Here is a 24,058-nt window from a genome sequence, read left to right on the forward strand (position 1 = left end):
AACTATCAAATAACAAAATGTGTTTTACATTTGTACTACGTCTGCAAACCTAAAAATTCAACTGAAGCCATATATGTGTGAAACCCGCAATTACGTAGTTGCCGACCCAATAGATTCTGTTATGTTTCTCCAAATAATGGCAAGATGCTGTTTCTTTATCAGACAGTTACTTTGGCCTCATAGTTCCATTCTCTTATCTTTAACTAGTCAGGTTGGAATATGCCCTGTGCACATGTAGTCCTGAGCTCAGCCAGACATGTGGGCAGAGTTTCTATGCAGCATTTAGGATCCTTCTCTCTGGCTCTCTCCTATTCAGAATTTATCCTTCACAGCAGCTGTGATTTCCCCAAACACTATGCTCTAGTTATTCAGGCCAGAATGACTGTGAGTTTGCTATGAATTTTAGTTTTCCCCACATGGTGAGTGTAGACTGGGACCTGCTCTCAAGAGTAAAATCATTAAGCAAACAAGTAAAAACCTGATACCATGCTGTCACCTCACTCCGAGTGCTAACATCCCTCCAGAATTTGCCTGCTTGGTTACTTTCCAATATCTTCACACAGGGGTTTTTCATTTTTTTAAAAAATGTTATCCAAAGTTTAGACTTTTATTTAAATGGAGATCAGTCTGATAGTTTACTTGGCCATAAAAGTAGAAATAATATGAAGATAATAAGAATGTTTTTCTAAGTAAAATAATGATAAAGAAAAAACCCTATAGTCAGACTAACAGATTAGATTTATTTTGGCAAAGAAAAATCCTTAGACTATATATTTATAATTTCAAGGAAATCTGCATATATAACCTCAAATAGAATATGAATATAAGAAAAGTAATAAATGAAAAACGTGTTTAAAAAAGGAAAACAGCCCAATTGGAGTGGCTCAATTGGTTGAACATTGTTCCATGTACCAAAGGGTTACCAGTTGAATTCCAAGTCGGGGCACCTATCTGGTTTGTGGGTTTGATCCTCCAGTCAGGAAGCAGAGGGAAGGCAACCAATCCATGTTTCTCACTCACATGGATTCTTCTCTCCCTTCTTTTTTTCTTCCTTCTTCCTTCCTTCTTTCTTTCTTTCCCTCCTTTCCTCCTTTCCTTTCCTTTCCTTTCCTTTCCTTTCTTTCTTTTTTTTTTTTTTTTCTTTCCTTTTCCTTTCCTTTCTTTCCTTTCCTTTCCGTTCCTTTCCTTTCCTTTCCTTTCTTTCCTTTCCTTTCCTATTCCTTTCCTTTCCTTTCCTTTCCTTTCCTTTCCTTTCCTTTCCTTTCCCTCCTTTCCTTTCTTTCTTTCTTTCTTTCTTTCTTTCTTTCTTTCTTTCTTTCTTTCTTTCTTTCTTTCTTTCTTTCTTTCTTTTTATCTCTCTAAGCATGTCCTTGGGTAAGGATTTTTTTAAAAAGGGAAAACAGTTACACTTTAACTATTTTGAAATAAAATATTTGTACCACTTTTGTATTATTTTTAGGAAAAAGTCTAATGAAGCTGATGAATGTCAAAGAGAACTTAGAAAACTGAAGTTTGAATCCATTATTTCTGAATCAAGGTATACATTGCAAATATTTTAATTAATAATTTTTTAGTAATTAAGTTTGAAACCACATTTTTCGCCGAGACCAGTTTGGCTCAGTGGATAGAGTGTTGGCCTGCGGACTGAAAGGTCCCAGGTTCGATTCCGGTCAAGGGCATGTATCTTGGTTGTGGGCACATCGCCGGTAGGGAGTGTGCAAGAGGCAGCTGATTGATGACTCTCTCTCATCAATGTTTCTAACTCTCTATCTCTCTGTCTTCCTCTCTGTAAAATATCAATAAAATATATATTTTTAAAAAGTTTGAAACCACATTTTAAATAACATTTTATTTAATATGTACTTTGGCTTTCTTAAAAAAAAAAAATATATATATATATATATATAATCCTATATAATATCTTGAAGCTGTTTATTGACTTTTGCTTCTAGGTAAATGGGAAAATTATAATAGCAGAACTATCTATTTCCTTAGCATTCTTAATTTTTTTTAAAAAAATATTTTATTGATTTTTTTTACAGAGAGGAAGGAGAGGGAGAGTTAGAAACATCGATCAGCTGCCTTCTGCACACCCCCCACTGGGGATGTGCCCACAACCAAGGTACATGCCCTTGACCAGAATCAAACCTGGGACCTTTCAGTCCACAGGCTGACGCTCTATCCACTGAGCCAAACCGGTTTCGGCAGCATTCTTAATTTTTATAAGTTAAAGTTATAGTCTATAATTTCAAATGAAAATTTCCATACCTTTAATAAACATGAAAATATAGTATCTAATGCACATTGATGGAATTTTTTTCTATTTCTTTTTAGGCATACTAGATTGCTTAAAGAGAAAGAAGACTCTTTAATAGCTTGTCAACAACTACATAAAACTTTACAGGAAGAACTGACTGCAAAAGGAAGGCAAGAAGAAGATATAAAAAGGAGTATTGACCTTGCAGAAAATGAACTGGAGACAACAAAAACTCTTCTGAATCAGACAAAGGAAGAGGTTATAACACTGAAAAATGAAAGGTGCAGTCAAGAATAATTTCTTCCAAAAATAGTTAATGTTTATGTCAGTATTCCATATATATTTGAAACATCAATGTTCTGAAATCCCCGAATTAAAGATATATTTCACCTGAATGGTTGTTACATCCCATGACCTCACTTTACAGGGATCAAACTAAAGCTTAAATTGGCTAAATTTCTTGCTTAAAGTTATAGAGTTAGTTAATGAAAGTAGAGTTGGAACCCATATTAGTATTAGATTTTTATTGAAAATATTAAAAAAAGACCACATGTGATACTTTACTGAATTTTACTTGGTCCATTCACTGGTGGAATCTGACATTTTCCAGTAGAGAAAACTCTTTTTATACCACTTTTTCTTTTATTGCTTTCTATTTTTCTTCTTTGTTATTTGTCAACATCTCTTATTGAGGACTTGCCATAAGCACAGTTACCTCTGGTATTGAGGTAGTATCAAGGATGCTAAGAAACATATTCATCCAACCTTCCTAGATATTTTTGCCAATAGAATATGGAGCCCAGAAATAAGTCCACATCTTTATGGTCAGTTAATATTTGGCAAAGGAGGCAAGAACATAAAATGGGGTAAAGATAGTCTATTCAATAAACAGTGTTGGGAAAATTGGTCAGATACGTGCAAAAGAAAAAGAAAGGAAGGAAGGAAGGAAGGAAGGAAGGAAGGAAGGAAGGAAGGAAGGAAGGAAGGAAGGAAGGAAGGAAGGGGGGAAGGAAGATAAACTAGATCTTATACCGTCTTACACCATACATAAGAATTAAACTCAAAATGGATTAAAACTTTAAGCACTCAGTCCGTCACCGGTGACTGACACTATACTTTCTGTCCAGAAGACAAAACAGGCTGGGTGCTTAATTAGATGTTAGACTCAAAACCATGAAAACACTAGAAGAAAACATAACAGTAAATCTAGGACATTTCTCATAGCAATATTTTTTCTTCTGATATATCGCCTTGAGCAAGGGAAACACAGAAAAAATAAACAAATGGGACTATATCAAACTGAAAAGGAACACTTCCTAATTCACACCCAGAGGGGAAGTCAGTTTTTTTGCACTGCCTCGCAGAGCTGTGGCCCTCACCTGTGAAGCAGGTGTGAGTTTGCACATTTTCCACATAAGGAAATAGGTTAAGTGATAAGGAAATAGGTTAAGTGAGGTGAATTTCTCGCTCAGGGTCTGTGTGTCTAACCTTTATAACCCATGTTGCCTCTCCTACAGTTTGCACAACTTCCTCAGCATCTCCCTTAAAAGGCCCGATTTTGTCAGCTTCTGTCCATGTGAGCGCTGTTTCTCAACCATGTTGTAACATGGTCTTCAGGGGCCTCCCAGCCCTGCAGAAAGAAGAAAGAAAACAGTGTTCCCTCTCTCCCCACCCCTCTCTCTCTTCCCTCACCCTCACACTCTTTCAGGATTCTCCCACTCACTGTAAATAAATACAACGTAGTGAGTTTTGTCTTCTACTCTCAGGCAAAATCAGAAGTAGAGCTATCTCTTCAGAATGAAAATATGATACACACATTTTTACAGCACATTCTAGAGGAAGAGAAGATTTGTGTGCATTGTGGCTTGTCCTATTTTCATGGAGGCTAGAAGCAATAAGAAGCATAGAATATAGAAAGGGAGCTGGAAGCAATGTTTTAAGGTTTGTGAGCTTTTGGTAGCGTGGCTTAGCATTTTTAAAAACGGACTTTAGAGTTAAGCAAACATAGGTGTATATTTCACCTTGACTAGTCTCAAGTTTAGACAACGTAATCATTAAAGGTTCATTTTCCTTACCTGTAAAATGGGCATATTAGTAACAGCTATCTTTTTGTGAAGATTAACGTATCTAGTATTATGCCTGGTAGATTGTTGGTGCTCACAATGTATTAATTCCCTCCCTATCATTGTTCCTTATATTGCTAACCCTTCAAAGGTCATATCTGATTAATTTTTATACCTTGCACTGGTGATGTAGATATTCAGTAAGTGTGTGTATTGAATTCAAGATTATCTGCCTTACTCTTAAAGAGATTACTAGTCTATGGAGTGAATCCATTTGGATGCCATACTATTAGTATAAAGGATTATGAAATGAAGTGTCCTCAGGAATATCATTCCAAAATAACAAACCTTATCAGGGTTTCCCCCCAAGACTCGCTTCTTTCTCTGATTTCCTCTTCATCAACAGCTCTCAGAGCAAGAGGCTGACTTCTTATATCACAGACTTACTGCTTTTAACAGAGGCAGGAGTTGTGACAAAATCAAAATTATCTCTTTGATTGAAAATGTGAAGACATCTCCTTTAGAACAACTTGTGAAACAGAACTGAAAGCTGTCATTTGGCATTATGGTTTGACATTTGTTTGCAGTTACGTTTTTACTACAATTAAGGGAATCTCGGTGTTTGCGTGTATGCAAGAAATTAGATTCTCGTTTGCTTTTCAATCTAAGAACTTAAAAGTTAAAGTTTTAAAAACAAATCCTCTTAATTGTGTGTAGATACTAGTTTGCCTATTGTGCTAACTCCTAAAACATTATTTTAAAAATATATCTGGTGACATTGCAGGGTAGAATGCTACAGATGGCCAGCTCTTCTCCCACATATGAAAAGTGAAGGCAGCATTACATACTGTAGACAGTCCTAGGCTGGTACGAGCTGGAGCCAGCTCTGCCTCCTGTGAATAACGCCACTTCAGAAAGATACCGACCACTCAGGGTCTTCATTTCTTCTAAAAATTGGGAATTTTCTTAATTATTTCCAAAGACTGGCAAGAAAAAAAACCTACTGTATCCCTAGAGACTAAAACAGCCTGACATCTGGTAGACACTCAATTAATACTGGATGTATAGATGGGAATGAATTTAATCCCAACCAAACTACTGAACACAGGGTTTAAAACTCAGAAGCCCCCAGTGATTCAGGCTCAGAGAGTTTATGACTTGCTAAATATGAGAGCTGGGAGTTTAATTCTGTATTCTAGTGAAAATCTTCTTGATTGGATTCTTAGTCAATCCAAATTTAGGACCTGATGTTGTGTTGTTTCCTGTAAACGTAAAGCAGCAATATCTGTAGAAGTGGTTCTAAAGGGGAAATTGGATAACTGCCTGACATCCAGAAATAGCTACACATTTTCAGCTTTTTATAACATGGAAAAGATAGAATACATCTCTAACAATTGTGTTTCATTTCTTATCATTCCTCTACACATCTAGCAGAAAGGCTCACGAGAGTCCAAGTTGATTCTTTACTAGTTCTTTCAGCACAATATTGTCTTTCTTTATCAGTGTCTTTCTGTTTTAAAAAATTTATCTTTATTGTTGAAAGTATTGTAGATGCCCCCTTTGGATTTTTCCCCATTGACCCCTCTCCACCCACACCCACCTTTGATTATCATGAAATAAGCATTGACTAGTGCATACAGAGGTGATTATATGCATGAAAAAGATACTCCTGATTCCAAGAATAAAAACCACACTTACATAGTACACTATGAAAGATCTTGCACCTTGTCCAGGGGATGAGAAGGTGGGTAGGGAGAGGTTAACCAGGAAATGTATATGCATATATGCATGCTAATCAAGGACAGTTAAGTGTTTGTAATATCACATAGAGTCATTCTTTCTGCCTTGTGCCATGAAAGACTCACACTAAAGAGCTTTTGGAGTTATAAGGAATCAAAGACATATGACCATCTTTATTTCTGTAGTCATATCAAGCAAACTTACCATCACAGGTGTAAGTTTATAATTTTTATAACAGTTCACTCAAAACACCTTATTTTTGCACAAATTCATAAGGAACTTAATAGTTCTTTGAAACTTCAGTGAATAGTTATACTTCATTAATATCATTTCAACCTTGGCCTACTATATTTTAGCTTTCCTAATATACTAGACTTTCCCAGTTTTGTTCTAAAAGGATACACTTAACAGTGGGATGTTTTGTACTGGGTTTATCAGAGTAAAGTATATGAAGTAGATTCTACTTTTTGGTGATATCAAAATTATATTTATAGCTAACTATCTATAGCTATCAAACCTATCTCAGTTTGGCTCAGTGGATAACGTGGACCTGTGAACTGAAGGGTCGCAGGTTTGATTTCAATCAAGGGAACATACCCAGATCGGGGTGGGTGTAAGAGGCAACCAATCAATGTGCTTCTCTCATATTAATGTTTCTCTATTTGTCTCAACCTCCTCCTTCCACTCTCTCTGAAAATCAATGAAAAAACATAACCTCGGGTGAGGATTAACAAAACAAAACAAAAAAAATGTAACTATCTCCAGGGAGACTGAAATTCAAGCATCTTAAATATTTAGTATTATCCATTTTAATAGTGAAGATAACCTATAATGTACTCACAGACACCCATCTGAAAATGCTTCTTGGAATTTTCTAATCAGTAAGACCTTTTTTCAAATAGGAAACCTGGCTTAGAAATAAAAGTGAGTGAAATGTCCAGAACTCTGCTGTCTGGTTACTCCTAACAAGCATACGGCCAGCCACAACCATTCTATGACAATGACATTCTATGAAACCAGGTGAAGTGCTGCTTTATTTCCATTGACCACTGTTTCCCCCCCTCTTTTTTTTTTTTAACAAGTTTACTATTATAGGTACTAATCTTATACCTGAAGTTTCGTAATATCACTTGAAGGCAGACCATTCTATTAGTTTCCTATTGCTGCTATAACAAATTAACACAGATTTAGTGGCTTAAAACAATACAGTTTGTTATCTTATAGTTCTGGAGGTGGCAAAACCAAATTAGTGTTAAGGGACTAAAATCCAGATGTCAGGAAAACTGGTTCTTTCTGGAGGCTCCAGGGTAGAACCCATTCCTTGCCTTTTCTAGATTAGAGGCTGCTGGCATTCCTCGGGTCCTGGACCCATGAATCCAATCTGCTTCTGTCGTCACATCATCACCTTCCCCCACATTAACTTTCTTCTCTATATAAAGAACCATGGTGATTACACTTAGAACTCATCCAGATAATCCAGGATAATCTCTACATCCCAAAATCCTTAATCACATATGCAAAGTCCCTTTTGCCATATAAGGTAAATAGTCTATGAAAAGGATAAAAGTTGACAAAGCTGTTTCACAATAGGGCAGAATCTCTAATGCCCACTTCCAATGCGGTCAACATAGACCAGTGCATATCAGAGAGGAAAGCCAGGAGCCATGGAGAAAACTGGACTGAGAAATCACTTCCGCATGAAAGAACCATGGACTAAGCAAAGAATGTTCCCACCTCCAGGGTGGGAATCCTCATAGCGGCTTCCAGTAGGATTTCAGAGTTGTGATGGACTCCACCTAGTGCCAGGTGACTTATGGTGCACTTCCCAATGAGAGGACTATGCTATCCACATTTGTTTGACATCACACATGGCCGTTTGACTTGTTCTCGACACTGAAATATAAGAGAAGTGATATGTATCAATTCTAAGCAGAAGATTTAACAGGTCCTATGTTTTGTTAAGTTTTCTTTTCTACAAATCACAAAATCAACATTCCCAGGTAAGAGTTACTCCTTGGCCTACATCCTGGAACAAAAAATGGAGTAGAGCAGCAGATGCCACCTAACGAGCAAAATGTAAACTAGTATTGTAAGCCTCTGAGATTACCAACAAGTTAAGTTTCGGATGTCTCTGAAATACAAAATTAGAGCAGTCAGGTAAAGAGTTGGATGCATGAGTCAGATGCATCGGAACTAGAGATATGAGCTAGAGATAAAATTTGGGAGCTGTCAGCATCTATATTGCATTTTAATTATAAGAGTAGATAAGATCACCTAGAGAAAGAGAAGAAAGGAAGTAAAAAGGGCCAGAACAAAGTGCTGAGAACACAAATATTAATTGACAAGTAGAGGAAGATGAGTCTGCAGAGGAGACAGGAATGGCCGAATCCTCCTCCTTTGTTCCGTCTGTGTCTCTTGCTGTTCTCCAGCCTACAGACTGCTGAGCAAGCATCGGAGTCTGGTGATCTGCTTCACACTTTCAAAGATAAAGCTCCCTTTGTACGGCTGGATTTTGAGCACCATTTGGACAGGGACCCTACCTCTGTCCCTGCAAGGCCTGATGACGCCTCCTTGCTCATAGTATGCAGAGTGGTCAATAAACCCCACCGTACTACTAATATGCCTTTCTCTCACCTTGGTTTCTCCCTTAAATTCGTTTTCCTCCACATACACATTCTACTCCACACTTAGTCTTTATTATTATCATTCATTTTTATAAATATTGAGTAGATACATAGAAGGTTTATGTAGGTGTAAAGTTTAAAGAAGTATAACACAACGAACATCTATGTATCAATCACTCAGTTCAGGAAAAAGAACCTTGCCATTAGCTTTGAAGTCAATCATGCTTCTCCCCAATTCCACTGCATTGCATCCTCCCACAGAGGAAACCGCCAACCTGCATTTTGTGGCTGTCAGCAAACTAGGAATAAAAAAGCATCTACAGCTAACACCTGCAGCTTGTCAGTTACTTTGCTCACTATTTCTTTTGGCATGTCTGACCTTGCTTCTGAATGTATTTCTTTTTGCAAAGCATATTATTTCATGCTCCTTTAGTTAGTGCCAAACACTCAGGTTTTATTTCAGTCTCATTCTTAAAGATAGTTTTGCTGGGTACCCAACTTTAGGTTGATGGTTATTTTCTCATTGGATTTTGAACATATTATTTTACTGTCCTTGGTTTCTTTTGGTTCTATTGGAAAATAAGTTTTCATTTTATTTGGGTTCCTTGGAAAATAATGTAGTTTTTTTTCTCTTTGGCTTTTAGGATCTCTTTAACTTAGATGTTCATAATTTTCTACTACCAGGTGCTCAGATGTAAGATTTATTTTTATTTATCTTACTTAGAATCCATTGAGCTTCTAGATTTGTGGGTTGTTGTTTTCATCAATATGGAATATTCTCCTCAGATATTTCTTCCTTTCTTTTTCTCTCTCCTTTGCTTCTGAAATAGTGAATAAGTATATGATCTTTTTAATATGTCTTCCAGATAGCCACTTCTCTTGTTATATTTTTGACTCCCTGTACCACACTCTATGTACTTCCTTTGAATATCCCTTTTAACTTATCACTTCATTTTTTCAGCTATGAATAATCTGCTACATGGCCATCCACAGAGCTTCCAATTTCAGCTACCATATTTGTCACATATTTGTCATTTCTACAAGTTCAATTTGGTTCTTTTTCAAACTTAGTCACTTAAATCACTTTTATTTCTTTTTTTCTACTGTATTGAGCATCCTTACTTTATATTCTGTATATGAAAATTTAATACTTTAGAATTTGTGAGTTTGATTATGCTGTCTTTTTGTTTGTTCATTCTTCCTATTATTAACTTTTCAAAAATAGTTTTGTGATTTTTTTAAAAACTATGTTCTCATAGGTCTTATCTCTTTATCAGTAGGAATTCTTTGAGCCCCAGTTTTAAGATAGTTTTCTCTCCAAAATATTGGTGTTTTTCCTACCAGGAATCTGGAGACAAGGTTAACCTAGCACCACTTTAAGTTATCATTTCAACATGAAATGTTTGGGACCACTCAGGTAATATGAATTCAGGATATAAATTTGCATTAGGGTTGGTTGATTTCTTATGTGATATTTGTATTTTTCTCTCTACTTAGCACCAAAATTCAAAGCCAGTTGTTTCCTTTTTGTACCTTGAGAGGAGATATTAGTTTTATTTTACACATACGAGTGTGAATTTCACACATATACTGTAAGTTGCTCTTTGTGATGCAACTTCATTCAGGTGAGTGTCCTCTGAGACTCTTCCTTTGTCTCCTGATTCCTGTGCCCTTCATGCCTATAAATTTTAAAGCTCAACTTCATCATATTTGGAAAGTACTTTCAAGATGAGAGTTAGCTTCAGTGCTCTACTTATTGCTGGGGTTCTTCCAATTAATTTCATTGTTTTTAACCTTTCATTTGGAATAATTTTATATTTATATCAAAGTTACAAAGACAGTACAGAGAATTGATGTTTCCCATTTAGCCTATCTTTCTTAATCATGGTAAAACTACTTTTCTGTACAAAACTAAGAAATTACCATTGGTATAATGTAATTAACCAGAAGACTACTCAGATTTCAGTAGTTTTCCACTGATACTTTGTCCATTCTTTCATTTTGAGTTTTGTCCTCTTTATCTTTCTTACCTTTTTGTCCAGTTAGTTGACAAATTCTTATATTTTATATAATAAATAAAATAGTTTTACTTGGTTTTAGTAGAAAAGTGTAAAGGTATCTTATCCAACACATTTTCTGGAAAGAGAAGCCTGGAAAGTTTTGTTTTCTCAACCACTTTTCCTCAAGTGATATTTATACCTCTGGTTACTAAGTTAAATTTGTCTTCTTATGTTTGTGTCTTTAAAATTTTCTAGACTAGAAATGTAGGCACTATTTTTATTACAGTAAAAAAATTTTTAATAATACAATGAGTGAAACTAGAATAGAGATCAAGAGATAGACAGAGAGTCTATTACGATACACTAGGTGGAAGATAAAGTCAAGAAGCTTAATGAAGTTGTTGGTAGTGGGAAAGGAAGGGAACAAATAGTTCAACAAGAAGGAAGTGGAATACATAGAACTTGTTATTGAATGGATGTGGTAGAACAAGGAGAAGGTAGAGTTGGAGATGGCTCGGGAATTCCAAACAAAGATTTTGATTGTTAAAGAAAAGTTTTCAGAAGCCAAAAGGAAAGGCAAGATTGCAGGATATGACAATGAATTTGTGTTTTGATGTGTGAAATCTTTGGTGTTGATGCATCACTAGGATACAGATGTCCAGCAGCAGTTATAAATGAAAGTCACAAGTTTGAGAAAAGGGATCAGAGTAAAAGGAAGAGGTTGGTAATGGAAAACAAAGGACTTAGGAAGAGGAATAAGGAACAGGGAAGAATCTCCTACATAGAAAGTAAGAAGAGTCATGATTGTAGAAACAGGAAGGCACCCTAAGCAACAGGCATGCATTTGCCACTACTTGTGATAGTCAGATGCTAATTTTGGTGCCTCTGGGAAAGGTTCTCATGAATCACCCACATTACCTCCACCCCAAGAATAATAAACTAAACTTTGGGATCCATTTATGCGGGTTAAAATATTAAATGTTCTTTGTGTTTTCAGTTTTCTAATGTTTTGTACTATACCATATCACACCTCGGACTTTACCCTCCACTTAATTTGGTTTGTTCCAATCAGCATTTGAGATAAGTAAAAGAAAAATAAATCTAGCAGAAACCACAAACATGCTGATTTTATGGCACTTCCCAATGTATTTTCCTTTAAAAAAAAAAAAAAAAGCAAAGCAAAATATTGTCTAGTGTTAGAATTTAGTCATGAATTTTAGAACCACAATGAAAAACATTTTATTATACTTTTGAATCCATATATATTGTTACTATTACATTCAAAAATAGCATTACTTACTATACAGAAATTAAGCCTGAGAAAATCCTTACTATGCAATGTTTGTGAATTATTGCTAACAGTAAAAATCATATCTGGTAGGATCTATCTATCTATCTATTACTAAAGAGTATAAACAGACTAAATTGTGAAATTATATTCTCTGATGAGACTTGACTCATTTGTCAGGTTTATGGTTTTCAGGGAACTGATGCTGATTTCACATCAGAAGAGCATCGAGCAGCTGCAGGAGGCCCTTCGACAGAAGCGGCTGGATGATGCTAACTGGAGGGAAAAGGTAATGAGAATGTAGCTTTCATCAGCATGTGTCTTACTTGCTCCTTTAAAGTCTGTTTATTTGCCAGAAGACTATTCCAACTAGATTTCTTTGCTTCTATGCACATACTTGGTTCCTTCTGGAACTTCCTAGACCAATGCACCATGCACAGTGCACTGGAGCCTTCCCAACTCTTTTTCTTCCCCAGCTGGTACCCATCCCTAGCACAAACTGCTGCCATGGTTTCCTGGTTATGACTTAAATTGATTCATATGGGCAACAACTAAATTTGAGAATATGAACTAAAGTTGCTCTAAATGTCTCATTCTTATTTTGTTTCATTTTTTAGCATGGTCTTTTTCTTCTCTAAAGTTCCTACTTCTTTTTTTTTTTAAATATATTTTATTGATTTTTTACAGAGAGGAGGAGAGAGGGATAAAGAGCTAGAAATGTCCATGAGAGAAACATCAACCAACTGCCTCTTGCACACCCCCTACCAGAGATGTGCCCGCAACCAATGTACATGCCCCTGACCGGAATCAAACCTGAGACCTTTCAGTTCGCAGACCGACGCTCTACCACTGAGCCAAACCGGTTTTGGCTAAAGTTCCTACTTCTTTAATTATTTCTAGTTTTTATTAGTCTTGGTGTCCTCAGTTGGCGAATCTGTTCTTATTCACATTCTCCCATCTTTACCGATCCATGTTTTAAAAACCAAAAAGATGATCAACTTCAACAATAAACAATAAACAATAAAAGCAACTAACAAAAAAAGCATATTAAAACAATGAGAGATTTCCCCCACACATCCACTTGATAGAGTGGTTTTTGCACTGCACTGAAGGACCGGTGAGAAAGTGTTTCATATTCTTTATGGGACTGGAAATTACAGCAATGTTTTGGACAGCAGTTTGGCAGTATGTATTAAGATATATTGTAAATGTCCCATATTTGATTCAGAAATTTCACTGATGAAAGTAATATAGGGACTTACAGGTCCTTCCCTTCCCTTAGCTCTTCTTGGACTGATAGAGTGAACTTTCCTGCCTTTGCTTGTGTATGATTCTCATCTCTTCAGCCACACCCCAGGAAGGACTTTCAAATACAATCTCCTGTGAACTCTTTGCTTTTCATGATCCACTCTAGTATTTCTGAACACTGTGCTCTGTCCCTGAGGTGATCTTAACCCAGCCAGGAGACCAAGGTAGTGTTAGCATCTGACCATATAAGAGTATTATGTTCTTGCTTTATGCTGTTAATTTGATGGTGAAAATAAACCTGCATAGGATTCTGTAAGTTCTTACTAAGACCATGATATCTTTTTAATAAATTAATTACATCATAGGTGTATTTGGGCAGGTATAATTTTCTATAACATTTTATTTTGTTGAGAGGGCATGACTTCTTATTAATAAATCTTATCATTTAGCTGGGCAGTAAATCAAGACCCAGATCAATAAAGCCAAGATACGATAATTATGTCTTGGTTGCGTTAGCTATTGAAGCTGTGAATAAAAAATTCCCCGAAAGTCCTCTCATGAGAAAGAAGAATCACTAATATGACATTGTCATCTCTTTCTTGGGTCACTGTGCCTTTGCGTAGGAATGTAGTGTTCCCTTTATAAATATACAATACACATATTAGAATAAACACAACTTAAGTGCTTTTTGTCATTAAAAAATGTAGCCAGCCATTTGTTCCTGTGCTTAATTACTTTAGAGTACGTAAAAGGCACATAACAAAATCAGCTGTTGCCATGCAACAAGGATGGCACATTTGAAAATAACTATATGTTTACTAATTGTCATGGATTTTTGTTTACTCGAAGTGTTGCTTCGATGTGAAGAATGGAAATTAATGTGCATGCTGAACATTTAAAATTGGTCCCAAATGCACAAATGTGTTACTCTTCAGTGAAAATTCTGCAATTAAGGAAACTCCTATAGCTGGAATACTAATTTGACTTAGTTTTAAATAGTACAGAGATTTTTTAAAAACAAATAGTTTTTCTTGAGCTTCTAAAAAATATTACTTAGTTGGGTTTTTTAAAAATATTGTTAAGGTATCTTGTGGCCATTAACTCTTAAAGTCACATCTTGTGATCTTTCCAAATGTTTTGCATTTGATTTCCTTTTTTCATGTGTTCTTATCTATCCCAGTGTGGCTGGAGCACAGTGATCAAGAGGTGAAAGTGGTGAAAGTTAGGTTGGAGAAGTCCAGGGTTGTCAGAGATGGCGTTTGGGTTGTGCCCTGCACAATAGCACAGGCCGAGGGAGAGAAGGAGCTGCCATCCAGCCTGTGCTCTGCTCACCAAGCCCTGTGCCCTGCATGCGGCTGAATTCATCTCAGGAAGGGGTGCTTTGTTGATTCACACGAAGGTGTCATATAGGCTGGTGGTGTGGCCCTATGATTTTACTTAGTTTTAAAAGAGATCTTTTAAAAAAAATAGTTTTTAAAAAACAAAAATCCCAAGAGGCCTTTTGATTTTACACTAATGCACTGAGAAATCACTAAGAGGGAATAAGAGAATCCAATTTTTATTTTGTAAATGAAAAACGAACAGGATTTAATGCTGGACTGGGTGTGGAGGATAAGGGAGAGAGGGGAAGGATTTGAATAACGAGATGGATGGTGGTTCTAAGTCCTGAGATGGGGAGGGCTGGGGGCAGAGCAGGTGGAGACAGATTTTTGTATCAGGATTTCTGGTTCAGACACTTTATTTGAGACACCTGTAAAGTTCCTAAATGGCTACCAGGAAGCAGGTGGATGTAAGTACCTAGAATTCACAGGAACATCTGTTCTTTTCTCTGAATGCCTGTAAGGTGTTCCTTGTCTTTAGTAGTCCAAGAGCAACACATCTGAACAACCCTCTGTGTTTCTAAATGATCATCAACATCCTTTCCCCTAAACAATCCAGACATTTATTTTGAGAGAGCCAAAAGAATTTATTGCAGTGAATATAAGTATAATTGTTTAGCCTTGGGGCAAATGCTCAGACCTACAATAAACCTAACGACCCCACACTGGAGCTAGGCTTCTGTCTGTACTTTATTTCATTTAAAGGGCTTCCCACAAACCTTCATAGCAATCTCTCTGCTTCCTGGTAATCTGGTTTCAGTGTTCCCTTGAGAAATGCAGATTGACATCTCTCCTCTTCTTATGGTGACCTCAACCACAGAGTCTCACTAAGTCAAGTCTGACAGTTTTTCTCCCAAGTTATCTGGCATTAACTCCCCCTGAGGATTTATAATCATGGCACAGTGTAAATCCAGAGCCAGCCTGTCGCTGGGATCTCTTCTCTAATCTCACCAGACAAACTCCCAGGCCTGAAGGAATCCAGGACTCACTCTCTTGCTCCAGTAGCAGAGCCAAAACCCAGGGTTAAAACCCACAAAGGAGAGAGATGTTGGCTCAGCTAAAGGAAGCGGTGCCTAATGCTTAGTGCTGTCTGGAAATGGAAACGCCTGCTGGGAAAGGAGTGAGTTACAGTTTCTGGTGGTGTGGAGGCACAGTGCAGACAATCATTTGGTGTGGATTCCATGGCAGAGACTGAGGGATCAGGGCACAGAAGTAATCCACATTGACTATTATAACCCTGCTCATGCTACAGCTTTTCTTAGATGTTTCATCACATTTCATCCTCATAAGGACCCACAAGGGAACTTTAGTCATAACCTCACCAGGAGAAATTACCTACACTAATAAAAGAGAGATATATAAATTGGCCATCATTCCACGAAGCCCACCAGCCAATCATGAGTGAGTATGCAAATTAGCGGAACAAAGATGGCAATGGCCACAGAGCCAGCCAGAGTGAGCGGGAGGCTTGGGTCACCATTGGCAATAGAGGAAGCCAAGCTTCCTGCCTTCCTGGGGCCTGTGAGCAGAGAACACAGAGCCAGCCTGGGCATGTGGGAGGCTTGGGTTGCCGTTGCCCTGGCCAGCCACCAAGGGAGGGGCTTGCAAATGGCCCTTCGCCCCTTACCCAGGCTGGCCATGCCTCATGGGGTGAGGGTTCCCACTGGGGCCATGGCCAGCCTGCAAACAACCATCAGCCCCTCACTTAGGCTGGCCAGGCCCCCCAGCGAGAACCCTCACCCCATGGGGGCACGGCTGGCCTGCAAACTACCCAGCCCCTCACCCAAGCCAGCACTGTCCCCAGTGGGGACTCTCACCCCAAGGCCTACAACCCACCACAGGCCCCTTGCCCAGGCCACCCCGCCTCCCAAGGGAATCCCCACCCTGCTCCAGGACACCCTTCAGGGCAAACCAGCTGGCCCTCATCCATGTACCAGTCCTCTATCTATACTAATGAAAGAGTAATATGCTAATTAGACTGAGAGACCTTCCAGAAGACCTTCCAGACGTTCTTCTGGACAAAGCCATGGGGCTGAGGTAGAGGCGGTTAGGTGCCAAGAGGGGAGGGCAGTTGTGGGTGACCAGGTTGTAGTTGGGGTCAGGTGGGGGTGATCAGGCCAGCGGAGGGAGGGAGGGGTAGTTGGAGGTGGTTGTGGGCAGTTGGAGGTGAGCAGGCCGGCAGAGGGGAACAGTTGAGGGTGATAAGGCTGGCAGGGGAAGCAGTTGGGGGCAAGCAGGCTAGCAGGGAGAGTGGTTAGGGGCAATCAGGCAGGAAGGCAGGTGAGCGGTTAGGAGCCAGCAGTCCTGGATTGCCAGAGGAATGTCCATGGGATCTGGCCTAAACTAGCAGTAGGACATCTCTCAAGAGGTCCCAGATTAGAGTGGGTGCAGGCTGGGCTGAGGGACACCCGACACCCCCCACTCCCCACGCCCGTGCACGAATTATGTGCATCTGGCTACTAGTAGTCACAATAACATCATACAAGTAGAAAGTGTCAGAACCAGGATTTAAACTCAACTTTATTTAAATCCAAAATCCTTTTTTATTCTTTCCACTATTCATAGAAGCTTGTGAAATTGAGCTAAGGGATTTCTAAAGTTCCTTCCAGCACTGAGATTCTGAGTCAAAATATGGATGCAGGCCTTACTGACCCATGTTTTCCTTAAACAGCCTCCTGGCCACAATCATATTAAAATGATCATCTATGGTCTCCATCAAGAAAGGACCATTAAAAACTCAACATTTGTACTTTATATCCCCTCTGAGCTTTCAACAGAACTTAGTCTAAGGGCCTCAAAATTTTTTTAAAAATAGGATTGCTGGCAAGGACTGTGTTTACAGTATAAATATACAGAAGACAAAGCTATTAATATTTCTCAAAACTGTAATCATATATTGTTTTAACTTTTCTACTTATTTTCATCTCTTAGATCTTAAAATATTTGACCCAAGGTCAATTTTTCTGGCCTAAGTTCTGAGTCAACTTTTTAAAAAATACTAGAATTTAAAAATTAGGTTAACTTTTTGAATTAGAATTAGAAATTTTAAAAAATATTAGAGTCTGGCCCAGCCCCAGTGACTCAGTGGATAGAGTATTGGCCTGCAGACCCAAGGATCCCGGATTCGATTCCAGCCAGTCAAGGGCACATGCCTGGTTGCAGGCTCCTCCCCGGACCAGGCTGTGGTCAGGGCTCAGGCAGGAGGCAACCAATTGATGTGTTTCTCTCGCATCAATATTTCTCTCTGTTTTTCCCTCTCTCTTCCACTCCTTCTAAAAAGCAATAGAAAAATATCCTCAGGTGAGAATTAAAAAATATTGGAGTCTGAAAATAAGATTAATTTACTTATTTTAAGGTAAAATGGTTTTATGTGAGTGTTAAATGCTATTTTTTAGATTGAAGCTGAACTCGCCAAGGAAAGAGCTCAACATTTAGTTGAATTTGAAGAGCAAGCTCTTCTCTTTAAGGAAGAAGCTAAACTGGAACTTGATATTGAAAGAGAAAAACACCAAGAAATAATCCAAAAGTATAAGAAAGAACAAGAGGAGCTACAAATGAAGGTCTGTCATTCTGATGATCACCATTAATGGGTTTAACACTGTGGATGTTGGTTATTTCCTCCTGAGAGCACTGCTGGACTTAGAACTCCAGCAGTTTTCGTCATAGACACTGGGCCTTGTTTTACCTACATAGGTAGAATGGTTTGGATATTCTCCAGGATGAATAGCTGATATAAATTATATAAGCATGCAATCCAACTATGTATGGAATTTTTTATAAAAACAAACTTATGCCCTAACTGGTTTGGCTCAGTGGATAGAGCATTGGCTTGTGAACTCAAGGGTCCTGGGTTTGATTCCGGTCAAAGACATGTACCTTGGTTGTGGGCACATCCCCAGTAGGGGGTGTGCAGAAGGCAGCTGATCGATGTTACTCTCATCGATGTTTCTAACTCTCTCTCCCTCTCCCTTCCTCTCTGTAAAAAATCAATTATATATATACATTATATATATATATATTATATATTATATATAAAAATCAATAATATTATATACAATATATATTATATATAAATATATATATATTTATATAAATATATATATATATAGAGAGAGAGAGAGAGAGAGAGAGAAGTATCACATGATCTCACTTAGAAACATCGATGAGAAACATCTCTCATCGATGTTTCTAAGTGAGATCATGTGATACTTGTCTCTCTATATAAAATCAATATATATATTTTATAAAATCATTAACAGTTGGTGTAAAGTAAGCATCAAGTGGGATTGGATGGCCTCTGGTTGGTGTACAGGGGATATGGTACAACCTTCTCAAAGGCAGGCCCGGCTACAAGCTTGTATGATAAGAACAGTATCACAGGGCCCCATACTCAAAAAGGCCTCATGCTTTGGGTATAATGCTCTGCAGATGCTATTTTGAAATTCTTAATAATGTTTCCCTTTTTATCTGAAAGTGTTACACTATCCCTTTTCCCCCAATTGTCCCCCTCCACTTGGTTTCCACCCCTCCCTAGGCCTTTACTGCACTATTGTCTGTCCATGGATTATGCATATCCTATATAACAAAATGCTAATATGCAAACCAACTGAACAGCAGAATGGCCAGTCACTATGACATGCAGAAGGTCAATGCAGGAGCTGCCCCCTGGTGACCAGTGAGCTCCCACAGTGGGTGTGCCGCTCAGCCAGAAGCTGGGCTCAAGGCTGGCGAGTGCAGAGGTGGTGGCAGTGCTAAGGATATCCAACTGCTGGCTTAGGCCCACTCTAGGCCCACTCTAAGCTGTCAGTTGGACATCCCCAGAGGGCTCCTAAACTTAGAGAGGATGCAGGCAGCTGAGCCCCCCACCCACCACAATGCATAATTTTCAAATGCAAATAAGTTCTTTGGTTAATCTTTTCCTGCCCCGTCTCCTTCCTCTGAAATTCATCAGTCTGTTGAATGCTTCAGTGTCTCCGGATATATTTTGTTCATCAGTTTATTTAGTTCATTAGATTTCACAAATAAGTGAGATCATGTGATACTTGTCTTTTTCTGGCTTATTTCCCTTAGCATAATACTCCTCAATTTTGCCTTTCAATTTGTGTTTTATCATATAAGTGAAGTCCTATTGGAATAATGGGGCACATGCGGGGGAACTTGGAGCCTTGGCTCACCCAAGGTTCCGCCTCCCCGAGGCAGGTTCTCTCCCAGGCAGATCTCTTGCTTCCCATCCTCTACCCCCTGCACCCTAGGTCACCACTGGCTCCCCTTGGCATGCCCTCCCGTCCCGTGTTTTCTCCCCACCCCGCCCCCCGTCACCTTGGGACTGCTGTCTCAGGGTCCCATCTGCAGGGAAATGTCAAAAGGCAAGGGTTTCTGTTTTTTTCAAGAGAACTCCTAAGTCCAGATTTTTAAAGTGAACGTTTTGAATTTTAAATGTTGACTCCCTTTTTAAAAGAAAATCAGAACACACTTGTGACCATGTGAGCCTCCCTGCCAGGGACAGCCTGCTCTGTTTCTTTGCCATGTCTCCTCGGGATGATGGAAACTACTGTCCAGGACTAGCAGTGACCCTCTTCCTTCCTGGATTAATTGGAGATCATGGCATATTAATTTAATTTATAAAATTACCACTAAGTGTGGTAAATAGATTTCTTGAAGAAGTTATTCTTAATGTAAGTTTAACATTTGAAACAAATTGTAGAGGCTTAATTCTTAAGTAAGAGTTCACAAAATCGTTGGGACTTTGGTCTCCGAATGTTTTCCAGATTCTTCCATGGATTGGTTTCTTGTTGTCCTAATATGTATTGCTTGTCAATATCCGTGGCATAAATAATAAGGATCTGTTTCATCAGAAGCAGCTTTGCTCTTCCTGCTTTGTTTTCTGTTCTTTGTTTTGTTTTTCAAGGCGAGAGAAAACAGTCTTTCCCCTTCTAAAGACTGTCATGACTAGTTTCCCCAAGATATTCACTCTTCTCTTTATCAAGAGGCACCACCTTGAAAAGCAGTCTATTTTATAATATTCTGGTGTCCTCTAGAACTGTACTGTATACTATGGTAGCCACATGTGACTACTTAGATTTCAATGAATTAAAATGAAGTCACATGAAAAATTCAGTCCCTCAGTCCCATTGGCCACATTTCCAATGCTCATTGGGCGGTACTGGCAAGTGAGAGCCTATTGTGCACTTCTCTTCCAGACTCAACGATAAGTGATGCCCCTTTGGTAGCTTGGAACTGGTCATGGTGAGCATATTTATGCTGTGGAGATAGATAAGACCTGGCTATGTGTGCTTGTGAGTCAGTTGTTAAACATTTACCAGCACACACTGTCCGTAGCCACCTGTGACCAGTGGGGTACCCTATTGGACATCCCAGAATATTTCTATCATCACAGAGAGTTCTAGTGGGCAGTAATGCTCTAGAACAGCGATCGCCAACCAGTAGTCTGCGGACTGGTGGTCCGTGAGGTCCGAAAGGTTGAAGACTGCTGCTCTAGAAGGTATAGTTTCTGAGCTACATCCAGTCATTAGAGATAAGAAGAAAAACAATCTCAAAGGAAAACTTATTGGTCTGATAATGAATAAAATACAATGGTTGTATTCCCCTATGTGCATCCACAAGCATTGGGCATTTTTAATTACAAAGCCACCCTGTAGTGAATCCAGATAAAAACACAAGCTATTCTTGGTAGCTTAATTCAGTTACAGCGATTTATATATTTCCAAGGATGCCCAAATGATTAATGCAATCCATTCAAGGTGGCAAAAATAAAGTGTTAGTCTTTAACTTTTAAAAAGAAAATCTCAGAGGCCTACATACGTCATAGGATTTGTTTTCTTCTGATCAGCAGAGTACACTGAGTATTTAGAATAAGCCTCTTAAAACCATAAGAACTGTGTCTACCTAGAGATATTGCCTAAAAACTAATACAAGATTTATCTTACAGATATCAGACCTAATCTCAGACGCTACTAGAGATCTAAGGCTGGAAGTGGCCACTCTCGAAAAAAAACTCCATGAATCTTGTATCCAATATACTGAAGAATCTGAGTCGAAGGAGAAGGAAATTGAAAACCTTAAAAATCTGGTTGCAGATTTTGAGTCTCGCTTGAAGAAGGAAATTGACCAGAGTGACTTGGCTTCAGAGGACTTGAGGAAGGAAATGAAACAGAAGTCCGATGAACTGGAGAGAGTGTTGCTGGAACAGATGCAGCTGACACAGCAAATTCAGCAGTCCCAGCAAGAGGTAGGACAGACGTTGGCACCACTGCAGTTAGAGAGAGAGCACATGTTCCTTCAAAAACCATCCAAACAACCAAACAAACAAACAAACACATACTAGGCAGCTTGGTGTCATGCAAAACGTTCTGGACTGTTAGTCAGAGACCTGGGGTCACATCCTGGTTTTGTCCTTAACTAGACAGTCACTTAACCTTTCTGGACCTGGCTTCCTTTTCTGTAAAATGAATATATTGAACTACATAATCTCTAAGGTTTTTCTCACCACCCAGTTCTACTGAGTGGCAAATGACCTTTTAAAACATCTGAGACTAGTCATCTTTATATGTCTTGCTGGTTTTGGCATTAAATCTTTGCAAAAAAAAAAAATCAAAAAAACTTTTAGAGCACTTGCTGCTTTAGTTCAGATAATGTTTGGACAATATATCTTACATGTGATTTTTCTTTAGGGATTTACTTTCTTTCAATCTAAATTTACATGTGCTGGTCTTCTTTCTTATGTATGCATAATTATTTTAGCAATGTTTCTATTTAAACTGGAGTAGACATATTTTGATTAATTTTATTTTTCTAACAAAAGTCTGATTTCTGAACTGCTAGGCAGAAACAAACATAGATTGAATGTGTATGTCCCTTAAAAAGTCATGAAACCTAAACCCCAATGTAATGATTATTTAGAGGCGGGGACTTTGGGATATATTTAAGTCATGAAAGTAGAGCCCTCATGAATGGATGAGTTACCTTATAAAAAGAGAACCAGAGAGCTCCCTTATTCCTCTCACCATGTGAGGGCAGGGGAGAGAACATCTATGAGAAAGGAAACAAGTTCTCAACTGACACCAGATCTGCTTGTGACTTGATCATGAATTTCCCAGCCTCTGGAGCTTTTGAGAAATAAATTCTATTTGTTGTTTGAGTCACCCAGTCTATGGTACTTTGTTATAGCAACCTGAACTGACTAAGACAGTTGAGCAATTAATCTACTCTCTAGTCACCAAAGTTATGTCACATAAGAATATGTGATCCCATGAATGACAGTATAGCAAATAAAGGCAAATGGAGGAAGGTTCTGAATGTTAATGACAAGTAATACTTTTGTTGGTTTTATGGGCATCTTAATAAAGGAATAAAAAGAAAGTGCTAGTAATAACATTGATTATTAACAACTAAATTATACCATGCTCTTGCTGTATTTAAATTATCAGGCAAAGTAAAACATATATGCCATCATTAGACTTGTAAAGTGAATCTTTTGCAAAGGAGTTATTAAAATAAGTTAAAGTGGGAATGGAAAGAATGCTAGGTCAAGAGCAATGCCTAAAGAGCCCTAAGAAGTAGAAATTATTTCCGTGTTATAAATGAAGAGGGTTGAATCACTTCTAGAAGGTCACACAGCATGGTGGAGCCAACATTCATTGATAACAGTGTTTCCTTTTTCTGGATAACAGTGCTTCCTCTTTCAGAAGCCTGAGTTATAGCGATTCTGCTTCTAAGTACAATAGTTTAGTGACCCCAGGTCTTAGCACTCATCTCCAAGCCTCATTTCTTCCTTCCTTCCTTCCTTCCTTCCTTCCTTCCTTCCTTCCTTCCTTCCTTCCTTCCTTCCTTCCTTCCTTTCAAAATGATGGTAAACACACAACTTATTCTGCCAGATGCTTAATGGATCAGATGATTGAGTGTCTCCTGTTGGAAGAGGGTAAAACAATGTCCCTAGCAAAGGAGCCGCTTCACCAGTGCAGGCAGGGGTGAGGGGAGGCACACAGGGCTCAGCTCCACTGGAAAAACCCTGAAGGGAGAGAGGTGACGCAATTTTGCTTCAAATGAGGCAGGAGTGTTGAAGTTCTAGAGGAGCGACAGCAGGTTAACACATGAAGCACCCAGTCAGTCACCGGTGACTGATACTATACTTTCCATCCAGAAGACAAAACAGGCGGGGCACTTAACACGTTAAAGGGCAGAAAGATCAAGGCAACTAGACCAGCAGGTTTTCTCATTTCCCAGGCTCCAGAATTGTAAGAGAACCCAAAGAAATGACAAAGTGTAAAGTGAGAAGCAATTTATAAACTAGGACAAGTAGAAAAAGACAGGTCAAATTCACAAAATATATTGAGCATCTATCCAGGTGCCAGACCCTGTCCTGGGTACTGGATCTCCCATTATGAACAAGACTGACACAGCCATTCTCTGCTCTCAAAGAGGACTTTAAAGAAAGTTTTA

General features: G+C 38.6%; 1 protein-coding gene across 2 annotated transcripts in view; it reads left to right on the forward strand.

Moving 5' to 3' along the window:
* LEKR1 (leucine, glutamate and lysine rich 1) overlaps positions 1-24,058 on the forward strand; it is a 122,727-nt gene that overhangs the window by 87,630 nt on the left and 11,039 nt on the right. For both annotated transcript variants that reach the window (XM_045583628.1, XM_045583629.1), the window contains 5 exons: positions 1,460-1,537; positions 2,335-2,538; positions 12,168-12,261; positions 17,995-18,159; positions 21,549-21,848. In XM_045583628.1, coding sequence (XP_045439584.1) covers positions 1,460-1,537; positions 2,335-2,538; positions 12,168-12,261; positions 17,995-18,159; positions 21,549-21,848 — 841 coding nt within the window. The remainder of the gene's footprint in view (positions 1-1,459; positions 1,538-2,334; positions 2,539-12,167; positions 12,262-17,994; positions 18,160-21,548; positions 21,849-24,058) is intronic.

Source organism: Pipistrellus kuhlii, unplaced genomic scaffold, assembly GCF_014108245.1.
Source record: "Pipistrellus kuhlii isolate mPipKuh1 unplaced genomic scaffold, mPipKuh1.p scaffold_m20_p_2, whole genome shotgun sequence".
NCBI classification, from domain to species: domain Eukaryota; kingdom Metazoa; phylum Chordata; class Mammalia; order Chiroptera; family Vespertilionidae; genus Pipistrellus; species Pipistrellus kuhlii.